The following is a 26,879-nucleotide window of genomic DNA, read 5'->3' on the forward strand; positions in this document are numbered from 1 at the left end:
GATAATGTGAGCTGCAGGTACTGTATGGCATATTGGGCCTTATTCAGTCTGAAACTCTGTTTGTTATTTTTTTGTAATGCCATTTTTGCAATCCACATCTTTTTCAGTCCCAAACACGACTTGGGACTGCATGTGACTAGGGCGCTGAGACCAGGGCTGGACTTGTCATGCAGTTGCAGGAGTGGTCATGTGTAGGGTTGCAATGGGCATGCAGTTGCAGGCAAAGGACAGTTCAAGCATGATGTGGGCATGCATTTGCAGTATGCAATTAAAATGTCAGCTTTAGGAACCGTCTCATTTGCAAGGGTCTGAGTTGCGTGAGCTCTGAGTATAGTGGTGGTACATGAACTACCTTAAGGCTTGTTAAATGGATGCATTGGCCATGGCATCTTACCACTGGCAGAGGCTATCTCTGCTTTTTATTACCTTTGTGCAGTCACCTGGACTTTTATATTTTCAATGGAACTTTTTTAAGTGATGCATTTAAATGCATCTATTACTGTACATTGTTATGGTGTCATTTGTTTTGAGAGTAGCTCATTTTTTTAATTAATATTTATTATTGTGAACAGGGTTAAATAGATATTGAAGCTAAAATGTAAGATTACTCAACAGTGAATACTGCAACTGAACATATCATTAAAAATGTTAATGGGGGTCATTCCGAGTTGATCGCTAGCTGAAAATGTTCGCTGCGCTGCGATTATGTAAAAAAACGGCACTTCTGAGCATGCGTATGCGGCGCAATGTGTAAGCGCGACGTACTTTCACAACAGCCAATGTATTTTCACACAAGGTCTAGCGAAGCTTTTCAGTCGCAATGGCCGCCGCAGAGTGATTGACATGAAGTGGGCGTTTCTGGGTGTCAACTGACCGTTTTCAGGGAATGTTCGAAAAAACGCAGGCGTGCCAGAAAAACAAAGGCATGGCTGGGCGAATGCAGGCCGTGTTTGTGATGTCAAATCCGGAACTGAATGGTCTGAAGTGATCGCAAGCCCTGAGTAGGTCTGAAAGCTACTCAGAAACTGCACAAATTTTTTTTTAGCCGGTCTACGATGCATTCGTTCGTACTTCTGCTAAGCTAATATATACTCCCAGAGGGCGGCGGCATAGCGTTTGCACGGCTGCTAAAAACTGCTAGCGAGCGATCAACTCGGAATGACCCCCAATATCCCAACAAGTCAGTCCTTAGTAAGGTGAATCACACATAGCAAAACATGTACTGGTTTTAAATCATTACTCTTAATATTATATAATTTCAGGTGCTGTAACGTTTGTGTACAGTTAACCTACAGTATTTTGCACCCAATAAGGCTTTCCCAGTAAAAGCAGCCATCTTCCCTTTTGAATTATGGAGAGAGAATAAAATATCCAATCAAAGGCAAAATGCAAGGTATTCATGAAATATAAATGGAAAAATAAGCAAGTAAATAAGCATAATAAGCAAAAATGATGATGGACAGTGCATTACAAGCTTCACATTAAAAGCTATACCTATCATTATCAAGCTCCTCCTCCATCGAATATCTGAATAAAAACTTGTAGAATATAACACCGGTCAACACAAATTTTGAGTCTGGATTCTGAATTCTGATTTTTATTTCTTCCACATGACTAATTAAAGAAAAAATAGTTTTACCCGAAAAAGTTTGCTTTTGTAGCTATCAGAATGAAATCACGGATTTTAAGAAAATTTTCCTATCTTCATAACTTTATTGTATGTAAAAATAAAACAAACTTTTGTTATGAATTTGAATTACTTTTATTTACAATTTTTTTTAAAACAAACAACTACTGTAACAGAATATATAAAAATAATTTTAGAAATGTATATTTTTAGTATTTCTTCTGTGATTGTATGGACTTTCTCGTATAAGCCCCCAAATACACTGCTCAAAAAAATAAAGGGAACACTAAAATAACACATCCTAGATCTGAATGAATGAAATATTCTTATTAAATACTTTGTTCTTTACATAGTTGAATGTGCTGACAACAAAATCACACAAAAATTATCATTGGAAATCAAATTTATTAACCCATGGAGGTCTGGATTTGGAGTCACACTCAAAATTAAAGTGGAAAAACACACTACAGGCTGATCCAACTTTGATGTAATGTCCTTAAAATAAGTCAAAATAAGGCTCAGTAGTGTGTGTGGCCTCCACGTGCCTGTATGACCTCCCTACAATGCCTGGGCATGCTCCCGATGAGGTGGCGGATGGTCTCCTGAGGGATCTCCTCCCAGACCTATACTAAAGCATCCGCCAACTCCTGGACAGTCTGTGGTGCAACGTGGCTTTGGTGGATGGAGCGAGACATGATGTCCTAGATGGGCTCAATTAGATTCAGGTCTGGGGAGCAGGCGGGCCAGTCCATAGCATCAAAGCCTTCGTCTTTCAGGAACTGCTGACACACTCCAGCCACATGAGGTTAAGCATTTTCTTGCATTATGAGAAACCCAGGGCCAACCGCACCAGCATATGGTCTCACAAGGGGTCTGAGGATCTCATCTCGGTACCTAATGGCAGTCAGGCTACCTCTGGCGAGCACATGGAGGGCTGTGCGGCCCCCCAAAGAAATGCCACCCCACACCATTACTGACCCACTGCCAAACTGGTCATGCTGGAGGATGTTGCAGGCAGCAGAACGTTCTCTTTGGCATCTCCAGACTCTGTCACGTCTGTCACATGTGCTCAGTGAGAACCTGCTTTCATCTGTGAAGAGCACAGGGCGCCAGTGGCGAATTTGCCAATCTTGGTGTTCTCTGGCAAATGCCAAACGTCCTGCACGGTGTTGGGCTGTAAGCACAACCCCCACCTGTGGACGTCGGGCCCTCATACCACCCTCATGGAGTCTGTTTCTGATCGTTTGAGTAGACACATGCACATTTGTGGCTTGCTGGAGGTCATTTTGCAGGGATCTGGCTTTGCTCCTCCTGATCCTCCTTGCACAAAGGCGGAGGTAGCGGTCCTGCTGCTGGGTTGTTGCCCTCCTATGGCCTCCTCCACGTCTCCTGATGTACTGGCCTGTCTCCTGGTAGCACCTCCATGCTCTGGTTACTACGCTGACAGACACAGCAAACCTTCTTGCCACAGCTCGCATTGATGTGCCATCCTGGATGAGCTGCACTACCTGAGCCACTTGTGTGGGTTGTAGACTCCGTCTCCTGCTACCACTAGAGTGAAAGCACCGCCAGCTTTCGAAAGTGACCAAAACATCAGCCAGAAAGCATAGGAGCTGAGAAGTGGTCTGTGGTCACCACCTGCAGAACAACTCCTTTATTGGGGGTGTCTTGCTAATTGCCTATAATTTCCACCTGTTGTCTATTCCATTTGCACAACAGCATGGGAAATTGATTGTCAATCAGTGTTGCTTCCTAAGTGGACAGTTTGATTTCACAGAAGTGTGATTGACTTGGAGTTACATTGTGTTGTTTAAGTGTTTCCTTTATTTTTTTGAGCAGTGTATAATCCCCCATCACACTCTTATTGTATTGCCCATAATTCCGACGTTCAAAGTCCATCACATCTTGATGAAAACATTCACCTTGCTCTTCCAATTAGGCATACATTTTATCTTTTCTGCATGTGTTTGTCTATGCTTAGCTGCCTTTTGCCATGTGACAGGTAAGGGGTTAGATCCTCCATTTTTGTTACTACTCAGTTATCTAGGTATGAGTTGCTGGCAGGCTATGTTAAGTTTCCTCTACCCCAGAGACTTATACTGTATCTTATTTCTGTGCACTATTTATTCTCTTATTTGTTACATGTACAGTGATCTATTCTACAGAACTAAAGCTATATTACATGGACAATCATTCCAGTCTGTATTAATAAAAGGTTCACAGTTCCAGAAGTCTAATCGTCTGTGCATTGAGAGATGGACATGGTTTAGCTATCTGAATAGTCACACACTGCTTACGTATAATGAGGGTCAGAATACCACTTGCTTACTCCCCGCTCATCGCCTCCCTTACTTACTAAAACACGCTTCTCCTTATATGGTCATTCAAAAACTTTAATATTTATCGATCATTGTAAAAGGGACAAAAGCAAAGTTTTTTAAAAAGAAATTAAGGTTTTGGTTATTTTTCAATATATAGAATCTGAAATCAGAAAATAGTAATTAAAATAAAGACTCAATTTTTTTTTTGTTGGTGACCGGTGTAATCATTATTTAACGTACACTACATTATATGCTAACCTGATGTAATGCGCCAACTATTTTTCGAGTCTCCTGGTACGTGGTCTCAGAACTCCATTGAGGGTTCAGTTTTTTCAAAGCTTTGGCCAAACGGTTGTGCTCTCTCAGCCACAATGTATGGATTGCCGCTAGTGATATGACTTCATTGGACCTGCTTTCACCTGCAAAGAAACATTCAATTCTTTCAGCTGAGCCAGCAGTGGGATCTTGCAGACAGGGTGATGGCGTGTCATCAACAAATGGCATGTAATGTCTTCCATGATCAGAATGTTGAACATTTACTCGCAGCAGGCCTTCCTCACTTGAATGATTCCTCAATTTATTTTCTACAGCTGCTGTACTGCCATAGACTGTAGATGCATCAATAAATGATGTTAAACCATTCACTTGTTCTCTTGGCATTGCAGTGGATGAGATTCCAAACAGTGCACTCTGATCCCCAGTGCCACAGGCTGCGGAAGAGCGATAAAATGGTATACATCTATTCTGGGTTATAGAGTCATTACCAGATATCTGCATTGAGAAAGTAAATGAAATATTAAACTTTTATACTTGCAGACAAAGGCACACAATCACACACACGCACAGATACGTAAACTTGCCTCACTTGGATTCTGAGATATTTTGACATTACAGATGGGTCCCCGGTTATCTTGACTAGTTTTCTGCACCTAGGCACAACATGAAACCCTTATTAGCATAAACCCTTAATCTATTGTTCTCAACTGCAATACAATACAGAGAACAATACAGCAGGGGATTAAATCATTACAGCAGGGGATTAAGTCCGACTGCCTGGCTCAGATAATCCTATTAAAGGTCAAGATAAATGTGGACCCATCTGTATAACCATTTTTTAAATTATTTTATACCTTTATTACCAGCTATTTACATAGCACACACATATTCTGCAGCGTTTACCGAGAGTATTTGACCATTCACATCAGACCCTGCCCCAGTGTAGTTTACAATAGTCTACAGTGTATTCCCTACCACACTTACAAACATACACTCACTAGGGATAATTTGTTCATTAGATGTTTAATTAAAGTGTTAAAAGCTTGATCTTTTGAATAGCAGCATTCTAAATCTGACATTCAGTGCAACTCTGCACAATAGATTTCTAATTACATGTTCAGTTTTAAGCACAATCAATTCCTAGTGTATAGTTTACAGGTAGCAGTGATTGTGAGGGTCTTTGTACTGTCACTTTTTAGTCAATTCTTCTATGGCCCTGTTATAAATCACAATCACTCAGAATTAGATTTATTCTGCAGTTTATGGGGTTTTTTTTTGTATTATTTAGCTATTATTAATACATTTGTGTTACAAGTTGTTGCCCATAGATTACTTGTTGGCTTGCTCATGTGCCACACCCTGCTAGACTATTGTGAGTATTACTGAGTATTATGAGATATACGCTGCTTTTCTTTCTAGATGCTTTCTGGGAGAGGTCAGCAGTGGTGCTTTCATCATTTTTTACCAACATTCTAAGGTAATATCAGGGTGTAGTAGTAATGATGTAGCTGCATGTGCACTAACCACGAGAATGGAACACTGGTAATAGCTATGTGACATACGGTAAGTGTTGGTATCTGGGAAATTAATATTCAGAGACTTTTTAAGTAGGAAAGTAGCTGGGGTAGCAACACCTCTGGAGCATGACAATGTGGCTGCCCATCTATCCATTACTGGTATTCAATATAACACACTTTTGCTTATACACAACGTGGGTGTAGTGAGAAAAATGGGCGGGTGAACTCTGGAGCGTTGAATATGGTCAGCCCAATCAAAACCCCTATTGCCTGCCCAAGTACAGGTAAATTGGAGAACAAATAGAAGAAGGAAAGGGAAATGATCAAAGGCGCCCAATAATAGACAAAATAAAATGTAAATGGAGGAAATAAATTCAACAATACGGTCTGGTTTTCCAAAAAAAGAGTCCTAGGGTCACTTGTTTCGAGCCAAATGTCCACAACAAATATGCAAAAAAGAAGAAGAAAAGAATCCAATGGGTAGTATTGTTTGGGAGTCTGTTTCGTGGTATCCAGAAATAGAGCTCTTGTGTACGGTTAAACTTGATAGAAGGAAGGATAGGATCTCACCACCGATTCAATATAGAGTAGAGCGTACCAAAACTCACATAGATAGAGATAGAGAAAAGCACATAAAGGTATCTTTTTCTAATAATAACGCATCAGTTCATATAGGCACAGCGTACCCCACTCACATGTTAGACGAGTTCATTCTACATGTAAAGGTGTCTTTAAATACCGATCCAATGAAGTTGATTATTGATACCGACAGCTGGGCAAGTGCAAATGAGCCCCTTGCGGGCTCGCTGTGCTCGCCACACTGTGGGCACGGTGGCGTGCTATGCTTGCCACGCTATTTATTCTGCTTCCAAGGGGGTCGTGGACCCCCAAGAGGGAAAATAGATGTCGGTATGCCGGGTGTCAGGATTCTGGCGCCGGTATACTAAGTGCCAGGATCCCAACAGCCGGCATATTGAATACCACCCCACAAGGCTATCAAGCAAACTATACCAACATACATCTCTTCGCTTATCTCAAAATATCTGCCAAATCGAACTCTCTGCTCTGCACAAGATCTAATCTCCAACCGACACTTATTATTCGCTCCCATTCATGACTGCAGGACTTTCTTTGAGCTGCACCCACTCTGTGGAATGCCATCCCATGCACAATAAACCTCTCCTCTAGTCTCCAAACCTTCAAGCGTTCCCTGAAAACCCACCTCTTCAGGCACGCTTATCAAATTCCAGAACTGCCCACATAACCTTCATTGTTTCCTATCTAATTACATCTCTTTCTTCACTTTCCAATGCTCCTGACCACAGGCCAACATTGCTGTGTGACTACTGTTTATCATACAGCCCATCAAGAAACTCTGCAATCTGGTTGACCATTACAATAGATAATGCCTAACCTTGTGTATCAATGCCTATTTCCTAATAGAGTGTAAGCTTGCGAGCAGGGCCCTCCTACCTATACATCTGTCTGTTATTACTCAGTTTTGTTGTTTTCAGTTGGAAAGCGCATTGAATACGCTGTGCTGTATAAGAAACTGTGAAATAAATAAAATGAGAAGCTTGCAGAGTAATACTGCATATTGTAAGAAGAGAAGTGTGAGGGCCTACGGGTGGGGTTGCGATGAATATATGTTGCTGGAACCAGTAGGAGGCTTGACTATTTCATGTTATCTGAATATTGTGGGCAACATTTACAGCTCTGCATAGGAGGGCTACAGTATGTCCGTAAACTCAATTGCAATAGAATACAAACATTCATATTTGTTGCATGGGGGCATGTTATAATGTTATATAGTTGCACAAAATTGTTTTTATACTAGCTTTTATAGCCTTTTATATTTATGTTTTAATTGTTGTTTGCTATTTTTCTGATCTTTGTAAAAAGAATGAATTTAATAACTACATGAACATAGTGTTTGATATTGTGTTACTTTTCCAATTAAGGTGTCACAAAGCACACCTGAGTACTAATAGCACAGATTACTGTAGTCATGTACTATAATGTGATGCTTATGCTAGATCCAGCTTTTTGTTGTCTTCATTTACAAAGAATGTTAAAAAAATGTTTAGCCAGTGAAAGCATAATAATAATGTAAAACATTTGCCATGACATTTATTACAAGTCGTTTACAATATGGAATAAAAGAGAAAAGAACATCTTCAAAGTGGGTGGGTGTATTAAAGAGCATTTAATAGCCTGAAGGTACATAAAACTCAGTAATGATTACAAAAACATCTCTAAAGACCCTTTATTCACTGAGCTCTTTATCATAGCTAAGTACCTAATCCCTGGGATATTGAAGACAAACTTTCCCACCATCTGCTCAAGACAGCGATCCTGAAAACGAGAAGAGAGACCTTTCACATGAAACATCTGATCATTTAATAGCTATAGATTTGGGCCCTCATTCCGAGTTGTTCGCTCGCAAGCTGCTTTTAGCAGCTTTGCACACGCTAAGCCGCCGCCTACTGGGAGTGAATCTTAGCTTATCAAAACTGCGAACGAAAGATTAGCAGAATTGCGAATAGACACTTCTTAGCAGTTTCTGAGTTGCTCCACACTTACTCGGCAACTGCGATCAGTTCAGTCAGTTTCGTTCCTGGTTTGACGTCACAAACACTCCCAGCGTTCGCCCAGACACTCCCCCGTTTCTTCAGACACTCCCGCGTTTTTCCCAGAAACGTCAGCGTTTTTTCACACACACCCATAAAACGGCCAGTTTCCGCCCAGAAACACCCACTTCCTGTCAATCACATTACGATCACCAGAACGAAGAAAAAACCTCGTAATGCCATGAGTAAAATACCTAACTGCATAGCAAATTTACTTGGCGCAGTCGCACTGCGGACATTGCGCATGCGCATTAGCGACTAATCGCTCCGTTGCGAGAAAAATATAACGAACGAACAACTTGGAATGACCCCCTTGGTCCCCAACTAAAAGACGTAAAAAAATTACCCGAATATGTTCAAAAATGTACATTAGGGACCTTAGATACAGTTGGTAGTAATTTTTTAAATAAACAAATGAGTATACTTACAGTATGGCAGCAAAATTGTGGCCTAATGTGTGTATTTTGTGTTGCACATACACTAGGGTATTCAATTATCCGCAAATTCGCGACAATTTTTCACCCGAAAATGCTCAGTTTTTTGACCTATTTAATTCCAAACGGGTTTCACGTGAAAATTCTTGCAGTGAAAAGTGCAGGTGAAAATGGGGGAAATCAGCCTGTACCCCAGAAAATGCTAAACTAACATAGGAAAACAGAAGAGAAGTGTGTTAGAGAGTTTTTGGGGACTTAAATTGTGTGAAATGGCTGTTATATGCATTTTTTTTAAAAATGCAAAAAAATGATAGAAAGCAAGTTTTTTTGAGCAAAATAAATGCTCTCATTAAATTTGGGGTACATGAAAATGGGTATAAGTATATATTTGGGTCATTTTAGGGTACTTAAAAAAAAAAGTGGAAACAGACCAATTACTCCCATCTGCAAGCCTAAAACACACCTGTCCCACTCATAAAGCACCCCAATATACCTGTCCTATACCTTGAACCCCAATTTCCATCACTTTGTACTTTTCACCCCAAAAATGACATGTCATTATTGGCCAATTAAAAATAATTAAAAACTTCAACGTGCCTAATTAGTCATTAATGGGGGTGTCCCAGGAGTTCTGTACCATATCCAAACATTTTTACCTTAAAATAGTGACTTTTCCGAACTTTTCACTTGCTTCATAGTATGTGAAGTGAAATTAGTGAAAAAATTATCACCGATAAATTTTCCCGGAAAATTGAATAGGCTGTAATTGCGTTTCGCGGGAAAAGTCTGTTTTTTTTGCGTAAAACGGGACTTTTCGCACGAAAAGTCCATTATCGCTGCTAATTGATTATACCCCACAGTATCTTATTTAATCTATATGTTTGCATCCACTTATATTTATTTACACTTACAGTGGTAATGGATTTTGTATTCCTAAATCTGTTGTTCATAAGCATCTGCGGCTCTGACATGTTCCGTGGACAAAATGTATTGCTTGATGCCCCATAAAAGTAAACAAATCTCATTGGGCTCTAGTTAGACTCTAAAATTTACATATACTCTCTAGGGTGTGATAGTAAATGCCGGTGGTCAGGATGTGGCGGTCACAAGACTGACTGCAGCATCCTGACTTTCAGAATGCCGACAGGGAATGGGGTAATTAATTTACTCCTCCCCAGCCCTCTACTCTAACCCTAACCCACCTGGGGTGGCGGCTAGGATTTAGGACATAGGGGGGCCGCGGCTATGGCTAGCCCTCCCTGTGGTGCCTAACCTTAGCCCTCACCCCAATACTCACCATGGGGATTCCATCGGTCAGGGCTTTCAGTGCATAGATTATGGGGATTCTGCGCAGTGTCAGGATTCCAGGGTTGGTCACCTGACTGCCGGCATCCACTGCACTGGCATGCTGACTGAATCCCACTCTCTAACGGTTGATATCCACAGTTTACCTTTAACACTTATCACAACTTTAAACACTTATCTAAAATAAATACACAGACAACAGAAGTAAGGATTAATGTAGGTCAAATTTATTTTGACATCAACTGATTAAATCCAAAGTCTTGAATCATCAAATATATCTAAAGTTAGTTTGGTGGCAGACAACAAAGAATGGCAACTACAACAATAACATATATACAGAAAAAAACGAACTGGTAGTCTAAAACATATAAACAACTAACAAGCTACTAATCTAAACTAAACTGACTCCAAAATTCCCTTGAACAAAGCTTCTACAAAGAAATATACTGTAACCCTTCAGCCATCAAATGTACACCATCTGGCCTAAATAGATGCACATACTAGAACCTTATCAGACTATGCACCACCTCACCACCGATTGACAGCAAAAAATTGGTCACTACAGAGTTCACCTTGGATCTGGCTTCTTGCATAGCCCTACATGGTTTACATGAAAGCCACTTTCAGCGATGAATTATTGCTGTCCAAACCAATTTACAAAGAGACTGCACTCAATGTAATATATTGAAATCATGCACAATGACCCAACTAAGATCCAAGAAGAAAGTGTGCTGACATACTGTACTGCACAACATCCATAAAATACTCCTTCAACTCAACCCACAGAATGCCCCTAAACCAAACCCAGCACACTTAATCAAACCAAAACATCTGGAATCATGACCTGCAAATAATTAGGCATCCCAATAAACAAAATTATGTCCAACAAGCAAAATGGGCCTAGCACTGAACAGTCCTGTAATAATGAAAAATAAAAATATCACATAATATAAAAATGTTATATATATATCAGAGGGATCAGTATGAATTACCAATGGTCAGGATACCGTTAGTATACAGACAACGGCATCCCAGCCGTCAGTATGCCGGCAGTGGTGCGAGAGCTAGAAAGCCCCTTGCAGGATTGTTGCGCTCACCACACTGAGGGCTCGGTGGCTCGTTATGCTCACCACAGGTTCTATTCCCACTCTATGGGTGTCATGGGAATATCCCCTGCGAGCCAAGATTCCGGCTAGCGGCATTGTCAGCAATCAGGATTCCAGCGTCGGTATCCTGACCACCAAGATCCTGACTGCCGGCAATTTAACTGCGTCCCATATTAGAAAACCGAACAACAAATAAACCACAAACACAAGTTAGTGACAAACCGAAGCACGGTAACCTGGCCTTAGTTGAAAACCCAAAGACTACTTGGTACTTTTCTATGAAATATTGTATGTAAGAAGTAAACTACTTGATGCCTCTGTAGAAAAAAATAAAACCACACACCTAGACCCTTGCATAGCAGTAAATAGTCTAAACTGGACAGCAAAACTTAGCATGCTGAAGAAATGCCAGCAATAATTTTACGTGGCTGCATTTAATAATGAAAGCAGAAGACTTCTACTGACCTAGAGCTTAAATCAATGACAAGGAAAATTTTACTGAGGAAGAGGCAGTCCGAACTGAATGAATGGGTACCAAAATCCTGAGAAGGCAGGCCCAATGCAGTAATACAGATTAAAAAAACTTAATTGGGATCTGTCCGCATAAATATGCCAAACACCTTCCATTAATAGCTGTAACTCTTAATATGCATGCACCAAAGACACAGAGCAGATCCCAACATCTCTATGACAGAAACTATTTGGTCAGTCTGGATATTGCATAATATCATGTCTCCATCGCACAAAACATTCCAAAAAAAGAGAGCCATCTGCACAGCCCACACTGGCGCCACTAATTCGCTTACATGAAATGCTCCATAAAAAGTCACACCGATCCCTTGTATAGATGAAACTTCAAAAGGATCATGTGCAAGTGCTGTATTTCAGCACATTAAGATGTTCTGAAGACCTGGTCTCCAGATAGCAAGCAGAAAAAGTATACATTCCTACCAGCCAATTGTGGTCAGACCTAAAGTCATCCTCTCTAACTCTAACGCATTTTGCCACATCCCAACTCACCTTTGATTTAATGTGAGCATAAAAACATCCACACGTTTCCCTTTTGCATTGTGCTTGTGCATTCACTGGTGCAAACTATGCAAAATAACCATGGTATCATAATGTGCAACCCCGTACCTAGGAAGAGTTCCGATATTGGAACTACTATCATTGCCAGTACGGGACCATCATCTAGATTTACACTTAACCCACTTAGCTAGTCTGGGGACAGACTCAGATTAGAGCCTTTGGTAGAGATTGTTCAAAGGGAACCAACTAACTCAACAAGCCCTGCCACAACACATGTTGACTAGAAGGCCCTGGCAACTCATCCTCAATGCAGACGTAGGCAATTTGCACCAGTAGTGGGTCCTGCAGAAGACAAGATGAAACAACTGCAGAGGCAGAGTAAGAAGCAGCTGCAGCAGCAGGGAGAGCTCCAGACTCAATCCTAACTAGTGCAAAAGCTGGCCAGTGATAGCTTTTTGAAAGCTGTTTTATTGTAAAATAAATTATGGACATGGGACCTGATTCAGAGATAAACTCAGATCGCTGCATACCCAGCCAGATCTGCGTTCATCTCCTCACATGCTGGCGACTGCCCAGCACAGGTCAAGGGCACCCAGCATGTGTAGCAAATCCAAGAGTCTCGATGCCAAGTGAGTCCAAGGTTCTTAACTGCACGTTCAAGTTCCTAACAGTATAATCAGCCACAAAACTTTACCTGGGAGATCCTGCCGATCAGGATGGAACCCACGTAGCAAAACCCTGCTCAAATTCTTACTAACCAGATCCAGGGTCTGATCCAATAGCTACAGGATCTTACTCTTCGAGTTACCTCCTAAGAGGAGATTAGAAGATCCAATGCTTCCCTGCAGACAGCAGTGAAGGAACCTAAACTTAACCTCCCTGATTGGTTCTCTGGAGACCAAAAGCAGTTTCTGAACTTCCAAGAGAGTTACAAACTCTATTTTGGGCTTAGACCTCACTCTTCCAGGTCAGAGACTCAGCATGTGAATATTGTTATTTCCCTCCTCCCTCAGTCCTGGGCCTTCTTCCTTCCATCTGATCATCCTAGTCTTTGCACCGTGGATGCCCTGGGAGTGCTTGACCCGGATCAGATAGCGTCTGCAGAGGTGCACCTGCGCTCATTAAAAGAGGAGAAGAATTCTGCAGAGGTTTACTGACGCTGGGATAATGACTGTGGCTGGAATGATCTGGCTATCCAGAGTCAGTTTCAGCTAAGTCTCCCTGAACAGATAAAGTATCATCTGGTGCAGTATCCAACCCCCGCAACACTTGATGCCCTCATGCAGCTGGCGATCAGGATTGACTGACATATATGGGAATGCAAGATGGAGAAGAAGATGCCCTTGCAATCATCCCAGTGGGCCATGCCAGAGTCTTCTGAAGACAGTGTGGAGCCAATGCAGATTGGGGCCTTCCACTTGACACCCCAGGAGAAGGCCAGGCGACATTACCTTGGTTAATGCGTGTATTGCGGTGGCAATACCTATCCACGGTAGGCGGGAAACGACATGGCCTGAGTACAGAAGGAGGACTATTCTCAAGTCTTTCTTCCATCTCTCCTAATAACTCTATACTACTTACCATTAAAATAACAATCCTAGAAGTAGTGATTGATGTACAGTACAGGCCTTTTTGGATTGTGATTCTGCAGGGAACTTCATGGATCTTGAGTTCGCCCATTCCTGAGGTATCTCTAAGGAAGACCTGGAATAATCAATATCAGTGTGTGGTCTGGATGGAAATCTGCTCCTCAAGGGTCAAGTAAAATTTGGACACCAGTCCTCCACTTATCAGTTGGTGCTTTGCATTCGGAAAATACTGTATGTCTTCCTTTCTTGTCCAGTGTCCACTAACTCCTGTCGTGCTGGGGCTTCCTTGGTTTAAAGTGCATAATCCATTCTTTAACTGGAGAACCAGTGAAGTAGTTCAAGGGAGTTCAGAGTGTTCCCAGAAATGTCAGACTATCCCAGTTTGTGTGGTGCAGCCTGTTCCTGATTGGTTTCCTATCCAGTATCATTCTTTTACTGATATATTTTCCAAACAGCCCAATTTCTTGCCTCCCCACCATCCTTATGTTTGCGCTGTCAACCTCATGACTTGGTGCTAAGCTCCCAAAGGGTTGGCTCTATGCTCTGTCTTTGCCTCAAACCAAGGCTGTGGAGGACTATATCCAGGAGAATCTTAATAAAGGATTAATTCATCCTTCTAAATCACCTGCCTGTGGGATAAGGGTTTTTCTTAGTGGTGAAAAAAGATGGTTCCCTTCAGCCATGCATCGATTACAGAGGCCTGAATAAGATCACATTCAAGAATTTGTATCCATTACCACCTATCTTGGCCCTGTCCGATCAGTTAAGGGAGGCCGTGATCTTCTCCAAAATAGACTTACGAGGAGCGCATAACCTTATCAGGATCAAACAGAGGGATGCATGGAGACCACCTTCAACACCCATAAGGGTCCTTATGGATATCTGGTCAGTCTTTCAAATGCCTCAGCACTATTTAAGTACTTCATTAATATTGTTCTTAGAGGATTCTTGGGAAGGTTCGTTTTATAGTGGCTTATCTGGATGACATTTTTATTTATTCTAAGTCCCTTCAGGAGATTGTGCTCATGTCAAGGCTTCATCCAGAAGCTCACAGAACATCATCTGTAAGCCAAACTGGAGAAATGCGAGTTTGAAGTGGAGAAGATTTCCTTCTTGGGGGTATATTAGGATTTTCTATGGATCCCAAAAGCTTCAAGCTGTTCTGCATTGGGCCCGTTCCACGAATTTAAAGGCCATACAATGCTTTGTGGGCTTTGCCAACTATTATAAGAGATTTATTTACTATTTCTCCACCATCATAGCATCTATTGTGGAACCGACAAAAAAAGGTACAAACCCCACTCATCGGTCTCCACAGGCACAACAGGCATTTGAAGATCTTATGAAGGTGTTCATCTCAGCTCTGTTTCCATCACCATCCTGATCTGGATCTGCCTTTCATAGAAGAAGTTGATGCATCTAAGGTCAGAGTAGGAGCCATTCTTTCTCAGGGAGATCCAGTTGATTTCAAACTCCATCCTTGTGCCTTTCTGTCACAGAAGTTTTCTCCTGTTGAAGCCAATTATGATATGGGGAATCATGAACTCTTTGTGGTTAAGTTGGCCCTGGAGGAATGGAGACATTGCTGGAGAGAGCCAGACATGTAGTCATGTTCACAAGAACTTGTCATACATTGAATCTGCAAAAAGAATGAATTCTCAGCAGGCAAGGTGGGCACTCTACTTCACAAGATTTCATTTTGTTATCACTTAGAAACCCTGGTCCAAGAACATGAAGGCGGATGCCCTGTCTTGGAGTTTTCTTCCAGTTCAAGAGGTCTCCAAGTCGTTGGTGCCAATCATTTCTCCAAACTGTATTCTTGCCAGTCTTACTATAGATCTTGCTTTACGTATCCAGTCAGTACAAACACAAGCTCCCTCAAGGACACTTTCTAGACTTTTGTTTGTTCCCAAAAACCTCAGAACTGCTGTTTTAGCTGAATTCCATTTCAGTAAGACCTCTGGGCATCCAGGGATGTCTAAAACATTAGATCTTCTGTCGCATTTCATGTGGTGGCCGACCATCAAGAATGTTGTGCAGGAATTTGTACAGTCGTACAGTGTCTGTGCCAAGAACAAGGCTTCTCAAGTTATACCCTCTGGACATTCATTGCCTTTGTGGTGCCTTCCAGACTATGGACCCATCTGTCCATGGATTTCATTGTGGACCTTCCACAGTCTTCCAAGTGTTCTGTCATCTGGGTCATATATGATCGCTTCAGTAAAATGGCCTGCTTAATTTCTCTGATCAAGTTTCCTAGAGTCAAGGATCTTGCTACTCTTTTCATTCAGCAGATTTTCAGAATTCATGGATTGCCCCAGGACATTGTCTAAGATAATGGCACTCAATCCATTGCATGTTTCTGGAGGTTTTTTTGTTCCGAATTGGGAATTAATCTTAGTCTTTCTTCTGGATACCATCCTACAATCCAATGGGCAAATGGAATGCATGAATTAATCCTTATAACAGTATCTGCGTTATGCTTCCAAGTGTCAAAATTATTGGGTTGACCATTTACCTTTTGCTGAATTTGCATATAATAATTCTGGACATTCCTTTACTTCCATGTCCCCTTTCATTTGTGTTTCTGGTTTTCATCACAAGTCAAATGCCTTCACTCCTTCTGAACAGTCTGACTCATCAGTTACTCCTGTGTCTTGTCTTAGGAAGATTTGGAAGAAGGTACACCAAGCTTTGGAGAGTTCTTCTGTTGATTCAAAGAAATTTGCTGACAAGTCGTGGAGACCATGTACTTTTATTGTGGGTGATATGGTCTGGTTGTCTGCTCGGAATATAAGCTTCATCCACCTTCTCAAAAATTTGGACCCCATTACATTGGCCCATTTTGAATCATTAAGCAAGTCAAACCTGTTGCCTTCCATCTTCAGTTACCCAGGTTTTTGAAAATTAATAACACAGTTCATTGCTCTTTGCTCAAGTCTTCATGTCTTTCCAAAAGATTCAAGGCTGGTATTTCAGGAGACCTGCACCAGTTACATCAGGAGTATGTAATTGAGAAAATCTTGAATTCTTGAATTCCAAGTTTTTGCATGTCCTGGTGCATTGGAAGGGATAGAGGGTGTAAATTCCTGGGAGATTTCTTCATGCTCCTGAGTTCAAGAAGTCCTTTAACAGAGAGTTCCTTCTTAATTCGGGATCATGGGGTTCCTTAATCCCTCTTCAAGGGGGGTACTGTTACGGACCACCAGGCGGGCTGTGTCAGGCGTAGGTCCCGGTCATTGCCAGGTGACCTGGATGCCGCATTTCTTCCAGTCACCCGGGCTGACAGTCTGTCCCCGATGCCTGGCGTGGTGGCTGCATTGCATCCTGGAAGCTCACAGGCGCAAAACAACTGGGACGCTGGATGCAGACTGCATTCCTGGTTTCTGACCAATGGGGGAGCAGGTGCAGTGGCGTAGTCTGAATGTGCAGCAGCACAGCTGCACCTACTTTAGGAAATCATTGTTCCTCCTAGTCCTCAGCTGCTGATTAGTCAAGCTACACTTTTTAATACTTTCAGACCACCCCCTCTATGCTGGTTATAGCTTACACTTGCTGTATAAACCGCTGGTCCCTGTTACTAATCTTGGTCACTATCATGTGGATACTCTGCTGGAATCCCTGCCTGTCAGTGTCTAGTATCCTTTTCTGCATGTCATAGCCAGGTCTAGTGTGGCGTTCTCCATCTGCCAAATCTAGCTCCCTTACTGGGAGCTTGCATACCACCTGCACTAAAGACAACTGCCCTGACTGAGGTTATTCCAGATCATGCCTCATACCTCAGGCAACCTGTGTGCCTCATTCCCAGTTGCTACTCAGTGCTACTTGGGGGTCTTCTGTCAATTGGGTGAGCTCCTACTGCTTGAGGTATCAAGTCCAGGGGGCCCCCAAGTACTACCAGTGTGTGCAACAAGCACTAAGGGAACACCAGGGGGTTGCTATTGGTGAAAACCCTCTTGTGGACTCTAGGAGTCTCACCACAGTAGTCCTGGAAGTTTCCCACAAACGTCTAATTCAAGCTAATATCTTAACGTCTATCAAGTCCTAGTATTGCTACGCTCATCAAGTCCGAGAACTACAATTCTAAGCAAGTCCAAGGGTCTTGATGCCAAACGAGTCCAAGGTTCCTAATTTCTAGTCCAAGTTCTTAACAATAGCACTCACAGTGCAGGAGTTGAGGGGCAACAGATGCACTGGGCCAGGGTAAAGGAGTAGTGTACACGTAGTGGCAAATTATTAGAAGCTCTAACTGCTAATCTTACACCAGGCTGGGAGTCCCAGGGAGTGGAAACTCCTCCCCCTGGAACTGCCAGTCCGGTGTGCGATTAGCAGGACAAAAGGGCCCTACACACAGGCCGATCCGCCGCCGAGCTGCCCGACGGCGGATACGGCCGACGGGCGACCCGGCGGTGGGGGGGCAGTGACGGGGGGAGTGAAGTTTCTTCACTCCCCCCGTCACGCGGCTCCATTGAAGTGCAGGCAAATATGGATGAGATCGTCCATATTGGCCTGCATGCACAGCCGACGGGGGACCAGCGATGAATGAGCGCGGGGCCGCGCATCGTTCATCGCTGGAGCCTCCACACTGAAAGATATGAACGAGTTCTCGTTCATTTATGAACGAGATCTTTCATATCTTTCAAAAAAATCGGCCAGTGTGTAGGGCCTATAAGAGCTACCACACTGCTAACCATTGGGCTTACAGTGCTTCTTGGGGCTGCAGACTATGAGTCTCTGAAAGCTGCTTTATTGTAACAGCGCATGCCCAAAAATTTGATGAGCTTGCTGGCAGGAGTTGTGATCAGTTTATTATTATTATGATTTTTTTTATATGGCTCCACAAAACATTTACCATTAATAAGGGGAGCAGGAGACTAGGGAGCAGACCACTTTTGATATGAAGTATGCCAGGGAAGAACAAGAGGGAGAAGGACCCTGTCTGTAAGAGATTACATACTAAGGGGAAGGGTAGAACAGTTGAACGTTGAAATGATATGTGGTGTAGGGTTGGAGAACAACTGATCCAAGAGGAGGGCTGATACATTTTGAGGGTGTGTTTAAAACTGGGGAGGCTGGTAGAGAGTCTGCGTGGGCGACTAAGTGAGTGCCAGAGGATGAGGTCACCTCTACCTTAATCTTGGTTGAACCATTGTAAAATAATTTCTTGAAATAGTTTTTTTGGGTTGAGTGGTTGAAGCTACTGTATGAGATTTGAGCCGAGAACTCTGATAAATGTAATCAGGATTATTATAGATACAGTTTTAAAGAATCTCTTAATTGTAAATATATTATTTGCTCTTCTCTATCAAGCATAACCGTACAGTCATAGGCGTGCGCAGGGGGGGTTCCTGGTGCGCACAGGCACCCCCTAATGTCTGTAACCCCCTCACACACACCTGCTGCTGCAGTATCAGTAATCGCCGAATGTGCTAATTTCTACCCTCCCACCCACTGCGTCCGCCAACCCCTCCGCTCAGTCTGGTCCGCCAACCCCTCCGCTCAGTCTGGCTGTTGTTCATTTTTATGGTGCAGCATCACTGATGTAATCCTACTCCCAGTTCCTCTAACCTGTGGGATGTGTCGTGATGATGTCATGCCGCGTGCATGGCCGCTCATGCTCCCACCCACACTCTCTCTCCTCATCATGTGCCAACGCCACAGAATACAGCGTTCCTCTTGGAGGAGGACAAGTTCAAATTCAATATCAATATATATTTTGAGAGATTAGGATACAACCTATGGTAATAAAATATACAAATTGAACATATATTAAACAAATTTTATCTATCTATCTGTGCATCAATTCTCTATATTATTTAGTTTGCATTGAGTGCCAATATGTGGTGGTAGACACGCCTGATAGGTGGTGCTAGACACGCCCATTAGGTGGTGTTAAACATGCCCAAAAGGCGGTGCTAAACACGTCCTTCTAATCATGCACCCCCTAATAAAATGTCCTGCGCACGCCTATGCGTACAGTATGTCCTGCATTTTAAATTGATATAACCATATACATCACATTCCATAAATATTGTAAACTCTACCGGAAAATATTTATGGCAGTAAATAATCTGAATAGCCTTTTACATCAAATTGACTAAAGGATAATCATCTCATGAGACCAGACATAAAATAATAATATTACTTATATTAACATACTAATGATTGCATTGCTATAACATACTGTAATGCTGGTAAAACTATGGTTTACATAAACATGTTGTCAGGCCCGGGTGTTTTTGTGAATCCGTTAACCCGGAACCAACCACAGGTGTAGGTGCTGGGCTATGAAGAAAGCAGGGAGGACGAAGAAAGTTCCGATTCATATATTTATTCAAAATAACAATTCAGTAAAGGGTTAACTGACAAGTTGTTAATCATCATATTATACTGAAGTATTGCAGGAATAATATGCAAGAGAAAACTCAAAAATAAATAAAAGAAATGTTTATGGAAACATATGCAAAACAAGCTGATGAATAAATGTTGGATTGTCCAAATATAAACAAGCTTTGATGCTGAACTGCAGAATGTGATTAACTGGATAATGCAGACATGAAGAGATAACTGTAAGGATTTGCAATGGAGTTTTGAGAGTTAACTGAGAGACTGTGATGAATTATCCTTGTTATGACAACATAGCAAATATAAACAAGCTTTGATGCTGAACTGCAGATTGTGTTTAACTGGTTAATGCAGACATGGAGAATTAACTGTAAGGATTTGCAATGGAGTTTTGAGAGTTAACTGAGAGACTGTGATGAATTATCCTTGTTATGACAACATAGCAAATATAAACAAGCTTTGATGCTGAACTGCAGATTGTGTTTAACTGGTTAATGCAGACATGGAGAATTAACTGTAAGAATTGGCAATGGAGTTTTGAGAGTTAACTGAGAGACTGTGATGAATTATCCTTGTAATGACAACATAGCAAATAAAAGTACTGAATTGGGTTACTTGCGGGTTCCGGAGATCACTGTGAAACTGTAGTAGAAGACAAGGTGATGAATGGGTTAAATGCAGAGTTGAACAAACGAACAGCTGAGAGAAACGGAATCCTCCAGACTTTGAATGATAGGCAGACTGACAAGGTAACCTCATGCAGGACACTGGGAATCCAACTATTTCCAATAGGAGTGCAATTAACTGACAGCACAGCAGAGAGCCGGTGGATCTTTCAGCAGTGAAGGCTGCAGACGGACCTCTGGGAACGGAGGCGATATCTGGACCACGGGAATCACACAGGAATACACGGAGAGAGCTCAGAGCTAGAGCACAGCTTTGATACAACAAAGCACTGGCCCAGAGTAACATAATCCCAGCCTACTTAAAGGCAGCACAAGCACGGGATTGGCTTACACCTGCCCACAGGTGTTTTCACAAGTGCTCTGTATTAGCTATTTGGTCTCCAACATGGCCACCTCCTATACAGCAGACACACCGCAGTGCCTTAGGCCATTTGGTCCCCGCACTCACAGTTCCCAGACTCTGCATTACCTGTGCCATTGATCACGCCGTGTCCCCACACGAGCGCACAGCACCGCGAGCAACCGCACTGGCAACAGATGAACCCCAGAACCCGCAAAGGTGAGAGACCGGTTCGTGACAGTACCCCCTCTTCTACGGGTGGTCTCCGAACACCTTTGAACCTTGTCAGGATTTTTGGAGAAGTATTTCTGTACCAGACTTGGAGCTTGAACATCTTCAGAGAAAACCCAGGATCTCTCCTCCGGACCGTAACCCTTCCAGTCGACCAGAAACTGTAAACGTCCATATCGGAAACGTAAGTCCACAATCTCTTTAACTTCAAATTCCTCATTCTGCAAAGAGTGAACTTTAGGAGATTTGGACTGGGTAGTACGGAACTTATTGAGAATCAAAGGCTTCAGTAAAGATGTATGAAAGGCATTAGGAATTCTCAAAGACGGTGGCAACTTGACTTTGTATGACACAGGGTTGAGTACCTTTACAATGGGAAATGGACCAATGAACTTGGGAGCAAATTTCTTAGAAGGAACTTTGAACTTGAGATTGCGCGTAGAAATCCAAACTTGGTCTCCCACTTTGTAATTCGGTACAGTTTTACGTTTTCTATCTACAAAAGATTTATAACGAGCGGAAGTTTTGACCAAGGACTTACGTACACAACTTCAGATGCTAGATAGACGTTGAAGCTCTTGATCTGCTGCTGGAACCTCTAGGGCTGGCAATGGATGAAACCCTGGTGGAGAACTTCTTGGACTCTTATGTTGGGCACATTTAGGACATGCTGCTATAAACTCTTGGACATCGGCTTTGAGACGTGGCCACCAATAAGACTGTTGAATAAATTTGAGAGTCTTTAGAACCCCAGGATGACCCATGAAGGAAGAGGAGTGAGCCCAGGTAATCAGCCGTTTTCGGAGACTTGTGGCGACAAAGGTCTTGCCAGGCGGAGGAACTGGAGAGGTTCGAGTCATTAAAAAGGACGTAGGATTCAAAATGGCTTGATTCGTGGTAGCATCATTTAATTCAGAAGAAGCAAAGGACCGGGAAAGGGCATCTGCCTTTTTGTTCTGAGACCCTGGACGATAGGTGAGTTTGAAATCAAATCGTGAGAAGAAAAGCGCCCATCGAGCTTGTTGTGGATTCAAACACTGAGCTGACTGCAGATACAGAAGATTCTTATGATCAGTATAAACTGTAATGCGATGTTGAGCTCCTTCTAGAAGGTATCTCCACTCCTCAAATGCCAACTTGATGGCAAGTAACTCTTGCTCACCGATTGCATAATTACGTTCTGCCGGGAGGAACTTACGGGAGAAATATCCGCAGGGATGGACCTTTTTATCTTCAAAGACTTGTGACAACACAGCTCCTACTGCTTCTGTAGATGCATGCACCTCTAGTAGAAAGGGACGATTCAAATCAGGCTGTCGAAGAATGGGGGCTGACACAAAGGCTTGCTTTAAATCAGAGAAGGCTTTGATTGCTTCAGAAGACCATTTCGTAGGATTTGCTCCCTTGCGAGTTAGGGCTGTGATAGGAGCAGTTAACGTAGAATAATTCTTAATGAATCTCCTATAGAAATTAGCAAAGCCAAGAAATCGCTGAATCCCCTTGAGAGTTGTAGGAGTGGACCAATCCCGGATAGCTCGCGTCTCTGGGATGGATAGCGGATGAATTTGTCCCCTAGGAGGGGTCTTGCCCGGAACCAGGACGACTGGGCAGTCCCATTCACGATGAGGAGGTAGAGAGTCTGCTGCTTGCTTACTGGAAACATCCGCAAGGGATTGATACACCGGAGGTAGATCGGAAAGGCTAATTGACCGAAGAGGTACAATTGTAGCTACACAGTCCTTGGTACAAGATTTACCACATGAAAGGACTTCCATGGTTTGCCAATTAAGTTGAGGATTATGTTTCTGCAGCCAAGGTAAACCAAGTATCACATCTTGAGAGGCTTTGGGAATCACGTAGAAGGAGAGGTATTCGGAATGGAGCTCACCAACTTTCATCTTGAGACATACGGTTCGATGAGTAATTATACCATTTGGAATTCGACTTCCATCCACTGCTGTAACGGCAACTGCTGCTTCCAGAGGCATGGTTTGAACTTTAGACCGTATGACAAAGGCTGAGGAGATGAAGTTCTCGGCTGCTCCGGAATCTAGGAGAGCTGAAACTTTCACTGTAGAACTTGGAACTTCTAATTGAATAGACAAGGTCGGCTCTTTCCCAGAACGTGATTCTAAAGTAACTCCTAGCTTAACCTCTCTTGAATAAGCTAGGAGGCGAGAGTTTCCCGGTCGGAGTTTGCAGAATTTAACTAAATGTTCGGAGGACCCACAGTACATGCAGAGGTTACCCTGTCGACGACGAAGTCGTTCCTCCTCTGTGAGGCGAGAGCGCCCAATCTGCATAGGTTCTTCAGTCATTACTGGAGACTGTGATGGAGAATCTTGTCGAGGTCTAGGATGATCACGTGGACTGGATCGCTCTGCCCTGGATTTCTCTAAACATCGCTCCCTGTAACGTAGATCAAGTTTGTTACAGAGAGAAATCAATTCATCCAGTTTAATTGGCACATCCCGGATAGTTAAATCATCCTTGATTCTTTCTGAAAGTCCATTCCAAAACGCGGCGATCAGGGCCTCCTCATTCCAGTTTAACTCTGAAGACAACGTGCGAAACTGAATAATATATTGACTGACAGGACATAAACCTTGACGTAGACGGAGAATCTCCAAGGATGCTGAGGTGGTCCTGCCTGGTTCGTCAAAGATTCTCCGGAAGGAAGATACGAACTCTTTGTAATTAGAGAGGATAGGATCACCTCTCTCCCATAATGGTGACGCCCACTCCAGAGCCTGACCGGAGAGGAGGGCAATAATATATGCGACCTTAGAACGAGCTGATGGGAAACTGGCGGACATCAGTTCGAACTGGATCTCGCATTGATTCAGGAATCCTCTGCAAAGTTTTGGAGTTCCGTCAAACTTACTCGGAGAGGGTAACTGCAAGCGGGACGTAGGCAGCGTCACAGGAGAAGCTGTAGTGGTAACTGGGACATCCGGGGTTGGAATCTGGACTTGGGACGTTTTAATAGCCGTATGGAGAGTCTCTAAACGGTCTGCCATAGTTTGCATAAACTGCACTATTTGTGTCTGTATAGACTCCTGGTTTTCCAGACGGGAAAGGATATCTGACGTAGCACCGCCTCCTGCGAATTGGTCACTTGACGGATCCATGTGGCCAGTGCTTACTGTCAGGCCCGGGTGTTTTTGTGAATCCGTTAACCCGGAACCAACCACAGGTGTAGGTGCTGGGCTATGAAGAAAGCAGGGAGGACGAAGAAAGTTCCGATTCATATATTTATTCAAAATAACAATTCAGTAAAGGGTTAACTGACAAGTTGTTAATCATCATATTATACTGAAGTATTGCAGGAATAATATGCAAGAGAAAACTCAAAAATAAATAAAAGAAATGTTCATGGAAACATATGCAAAACAAGCTGATGAATAAATGTTGGATTGTCCAAATATAAACAAGCTTTGATGCTGAACTGCAGAATGTGATTAACTGGATAATGCAGACATGAAGAGATAACTGTAAGGATTTGCAATGGAGTTTTGAGAGTTAACTGAGAGACTGTGATGAATTATCCTTGTTATGACAACATAGCAAATATAAACAAGCTTTGATGCTGAACTGCAGATTGTGTTTAACTGGTTAATGCAGACATGGAGAATTAACTGTAAGGATTTGCAATGGAGTTTTGAGAGTTAACTGAGAGACTGTGATGAATTATCCTTGTTATGACAACATAGCAAATATAAACAAGCTTTGATGCTGAACTGCAGATTGTGTTTAACTGGTTAATGCAGACATGGAGAATTAACTGTAAGAATTGGCAATGGAGTTTTGAGAGTTAACTGAGAGACTGTGATGAATTATCCTTGTAATGACAACATAGCAAATAAAAGTACTGAATTGGGTTACTTGCGGGTTCCGGAGATCACTGTGAAACTGTAGTAGAAGACAAGGTGATGAATGGGTTAAATGCAGAGTTGAACAAACGAACAGCTGAGAGAAACGGAATCCTCCAGACTTTGAATGATAGGCAGACTGACAAGGTAACCTCATGCAGGACACTGGGAATCCAACTATTTCCAATAGGAGTGCAATTAACTGACAGCACAGCAGAGAGCCGGTGGATCTTTCAGCAGTGAAGGCTGCAGACGGACCTCTGGGAACGGAGGCGATATCTGGACCACGGGAATCACACAGGAATACACGGAGAGAGCTCAGAGCTAGAGCACAGCTTTGATACAACAAAGCACTGGCCCAGAGTAACATAATCCCAGCCTACTTAAAGGCAGCACAAGCACGGGATTGGCTTACACCTGCCCACAGGTGTTTTCACAAGTGCTCTGTATTAGCTATTTGGTCTCCAACATGGCCACCTCCTATACAGCAGACACACCGCAGTGCCTTAGGCCATTTGGTCCCCGCACTCACAGTTCCCAGACTCTGCATTACCTGTGCCATTGATCACGCCGTGTGCCCACACGAGCGCACAGCACCGCGAGCAACCGCACTGGCAACGGATGAACCCCAGAACCCGCAAAGGTGAGAGACCGGTTCGTGACACATGTGTTATGGATTCTGCATAATGCAAGGAAACTGGGGAAATGTATCAGTCCTTCTAAAGAGGACAAGCAGAAGCCTTTAACAACCAATCAAATTCTAACTAGTATTTTATAGAATGTACTAGTTAAATGATAGCCAGAATTTGATGTGTTACTATGGGCAACGCCTCCACTAGTCCTTATCTATTACCTAACCAGGGGTCCTAACACATAAAATATGTATAATTTGTACCTTGTAACTATTTTGCTATCTTAATATGCTGGTGCATTGCCAGCCATATCATAAAAGCAGAATTATGGGGGTGATTCCGAGTTGTTCGCTCGCTAGCTGCTTATAGCAGCATTGCACACGCTAGGCCGCCGCCCTCTGGGAGTGTATCTTAGCTTAGCAGAATTGCGAACGAAAGATTAGCAGAATTGCGAATAGAAATTTCTTAGCAGTTTCTGAGTAGCTCCAGACCTACTCACAGATTGCGATCAGCTCAGGCCGTTTCGTTCCTGGTTTGACATCACACACACGCCCAGCGTTCGCCCAGCCATTCCCCCATTTCTCCAGACACTCCAGCGTTTTTCCCTGACACGCCTGCATTTTTCCCGCACACTCCCAGAAAATGGCCAGTTTTCGCCCAGAAACACCCACTTTCTGTCAATCACACTCCGATCACTTCAACAATGAAAAATCTTCGTTTGGACGTGAGTAAATCTACTAAGTTTTGAGCTAAAATACTAACCGCATGCGCACTGCGTACCATGCGCATGCGCATTTTTGCCTTAATCGCTCCGTTGCGAAAATCGGCAACGAGCGAACAACTCGGAATGGCCCCCTATAGCTCAGCATGTGTGACCCCAAAACAACCCACAGTAGATTAGGGATGTTTGTCATTTGTGTGGCCAAATTGGACAGTTGT

The 26,879-nt window shown here is 42.8% G+C and overlaps 1 protein-coding gene across 4 annotated transcripts in view; it reads right to left on the reverse strand.

Annotated features, from left to right (window-relative positions):
• TPO (thyroid peroxidase) overlaps nucleotides 1-26,879 on the reverse strand; it is a 255,440-nt gene that overhangs the window by 111,062 nt on the left and 117,499 nt on the right. For all 4 annotated transcript variants that reach the window (XM_063915496.1, XM_063915493.1, XM_063915494.1 and 1 more), the window contains one exon: nucleotides 4,207-4,719. In XM_063915496.1, coding sequence (XP_063771566.1) covers nucleotides 4,207-4,719 — 513 coding nt within the window. The remainder of the gene's footprint in view (nucleotides 1-4,206; nucleotides 4,720-26,879) is intronic.

The sequence above is a fragment of the Pseudophryne corroboree genome, chromosome 4, assembly GCF_028390025.1.
Source record: "Pseudophryne corroboree isolate aPseCor3 chromosome 4, aPseCor3.hap2, whole genome shotgun sequence".
Lineage (NCBI taxonomy): Eukaryota > Metazoa > Chordata > Amphibia > Anura > Myobatrachidae > Pseudophryne > Pseudophryne corroboree.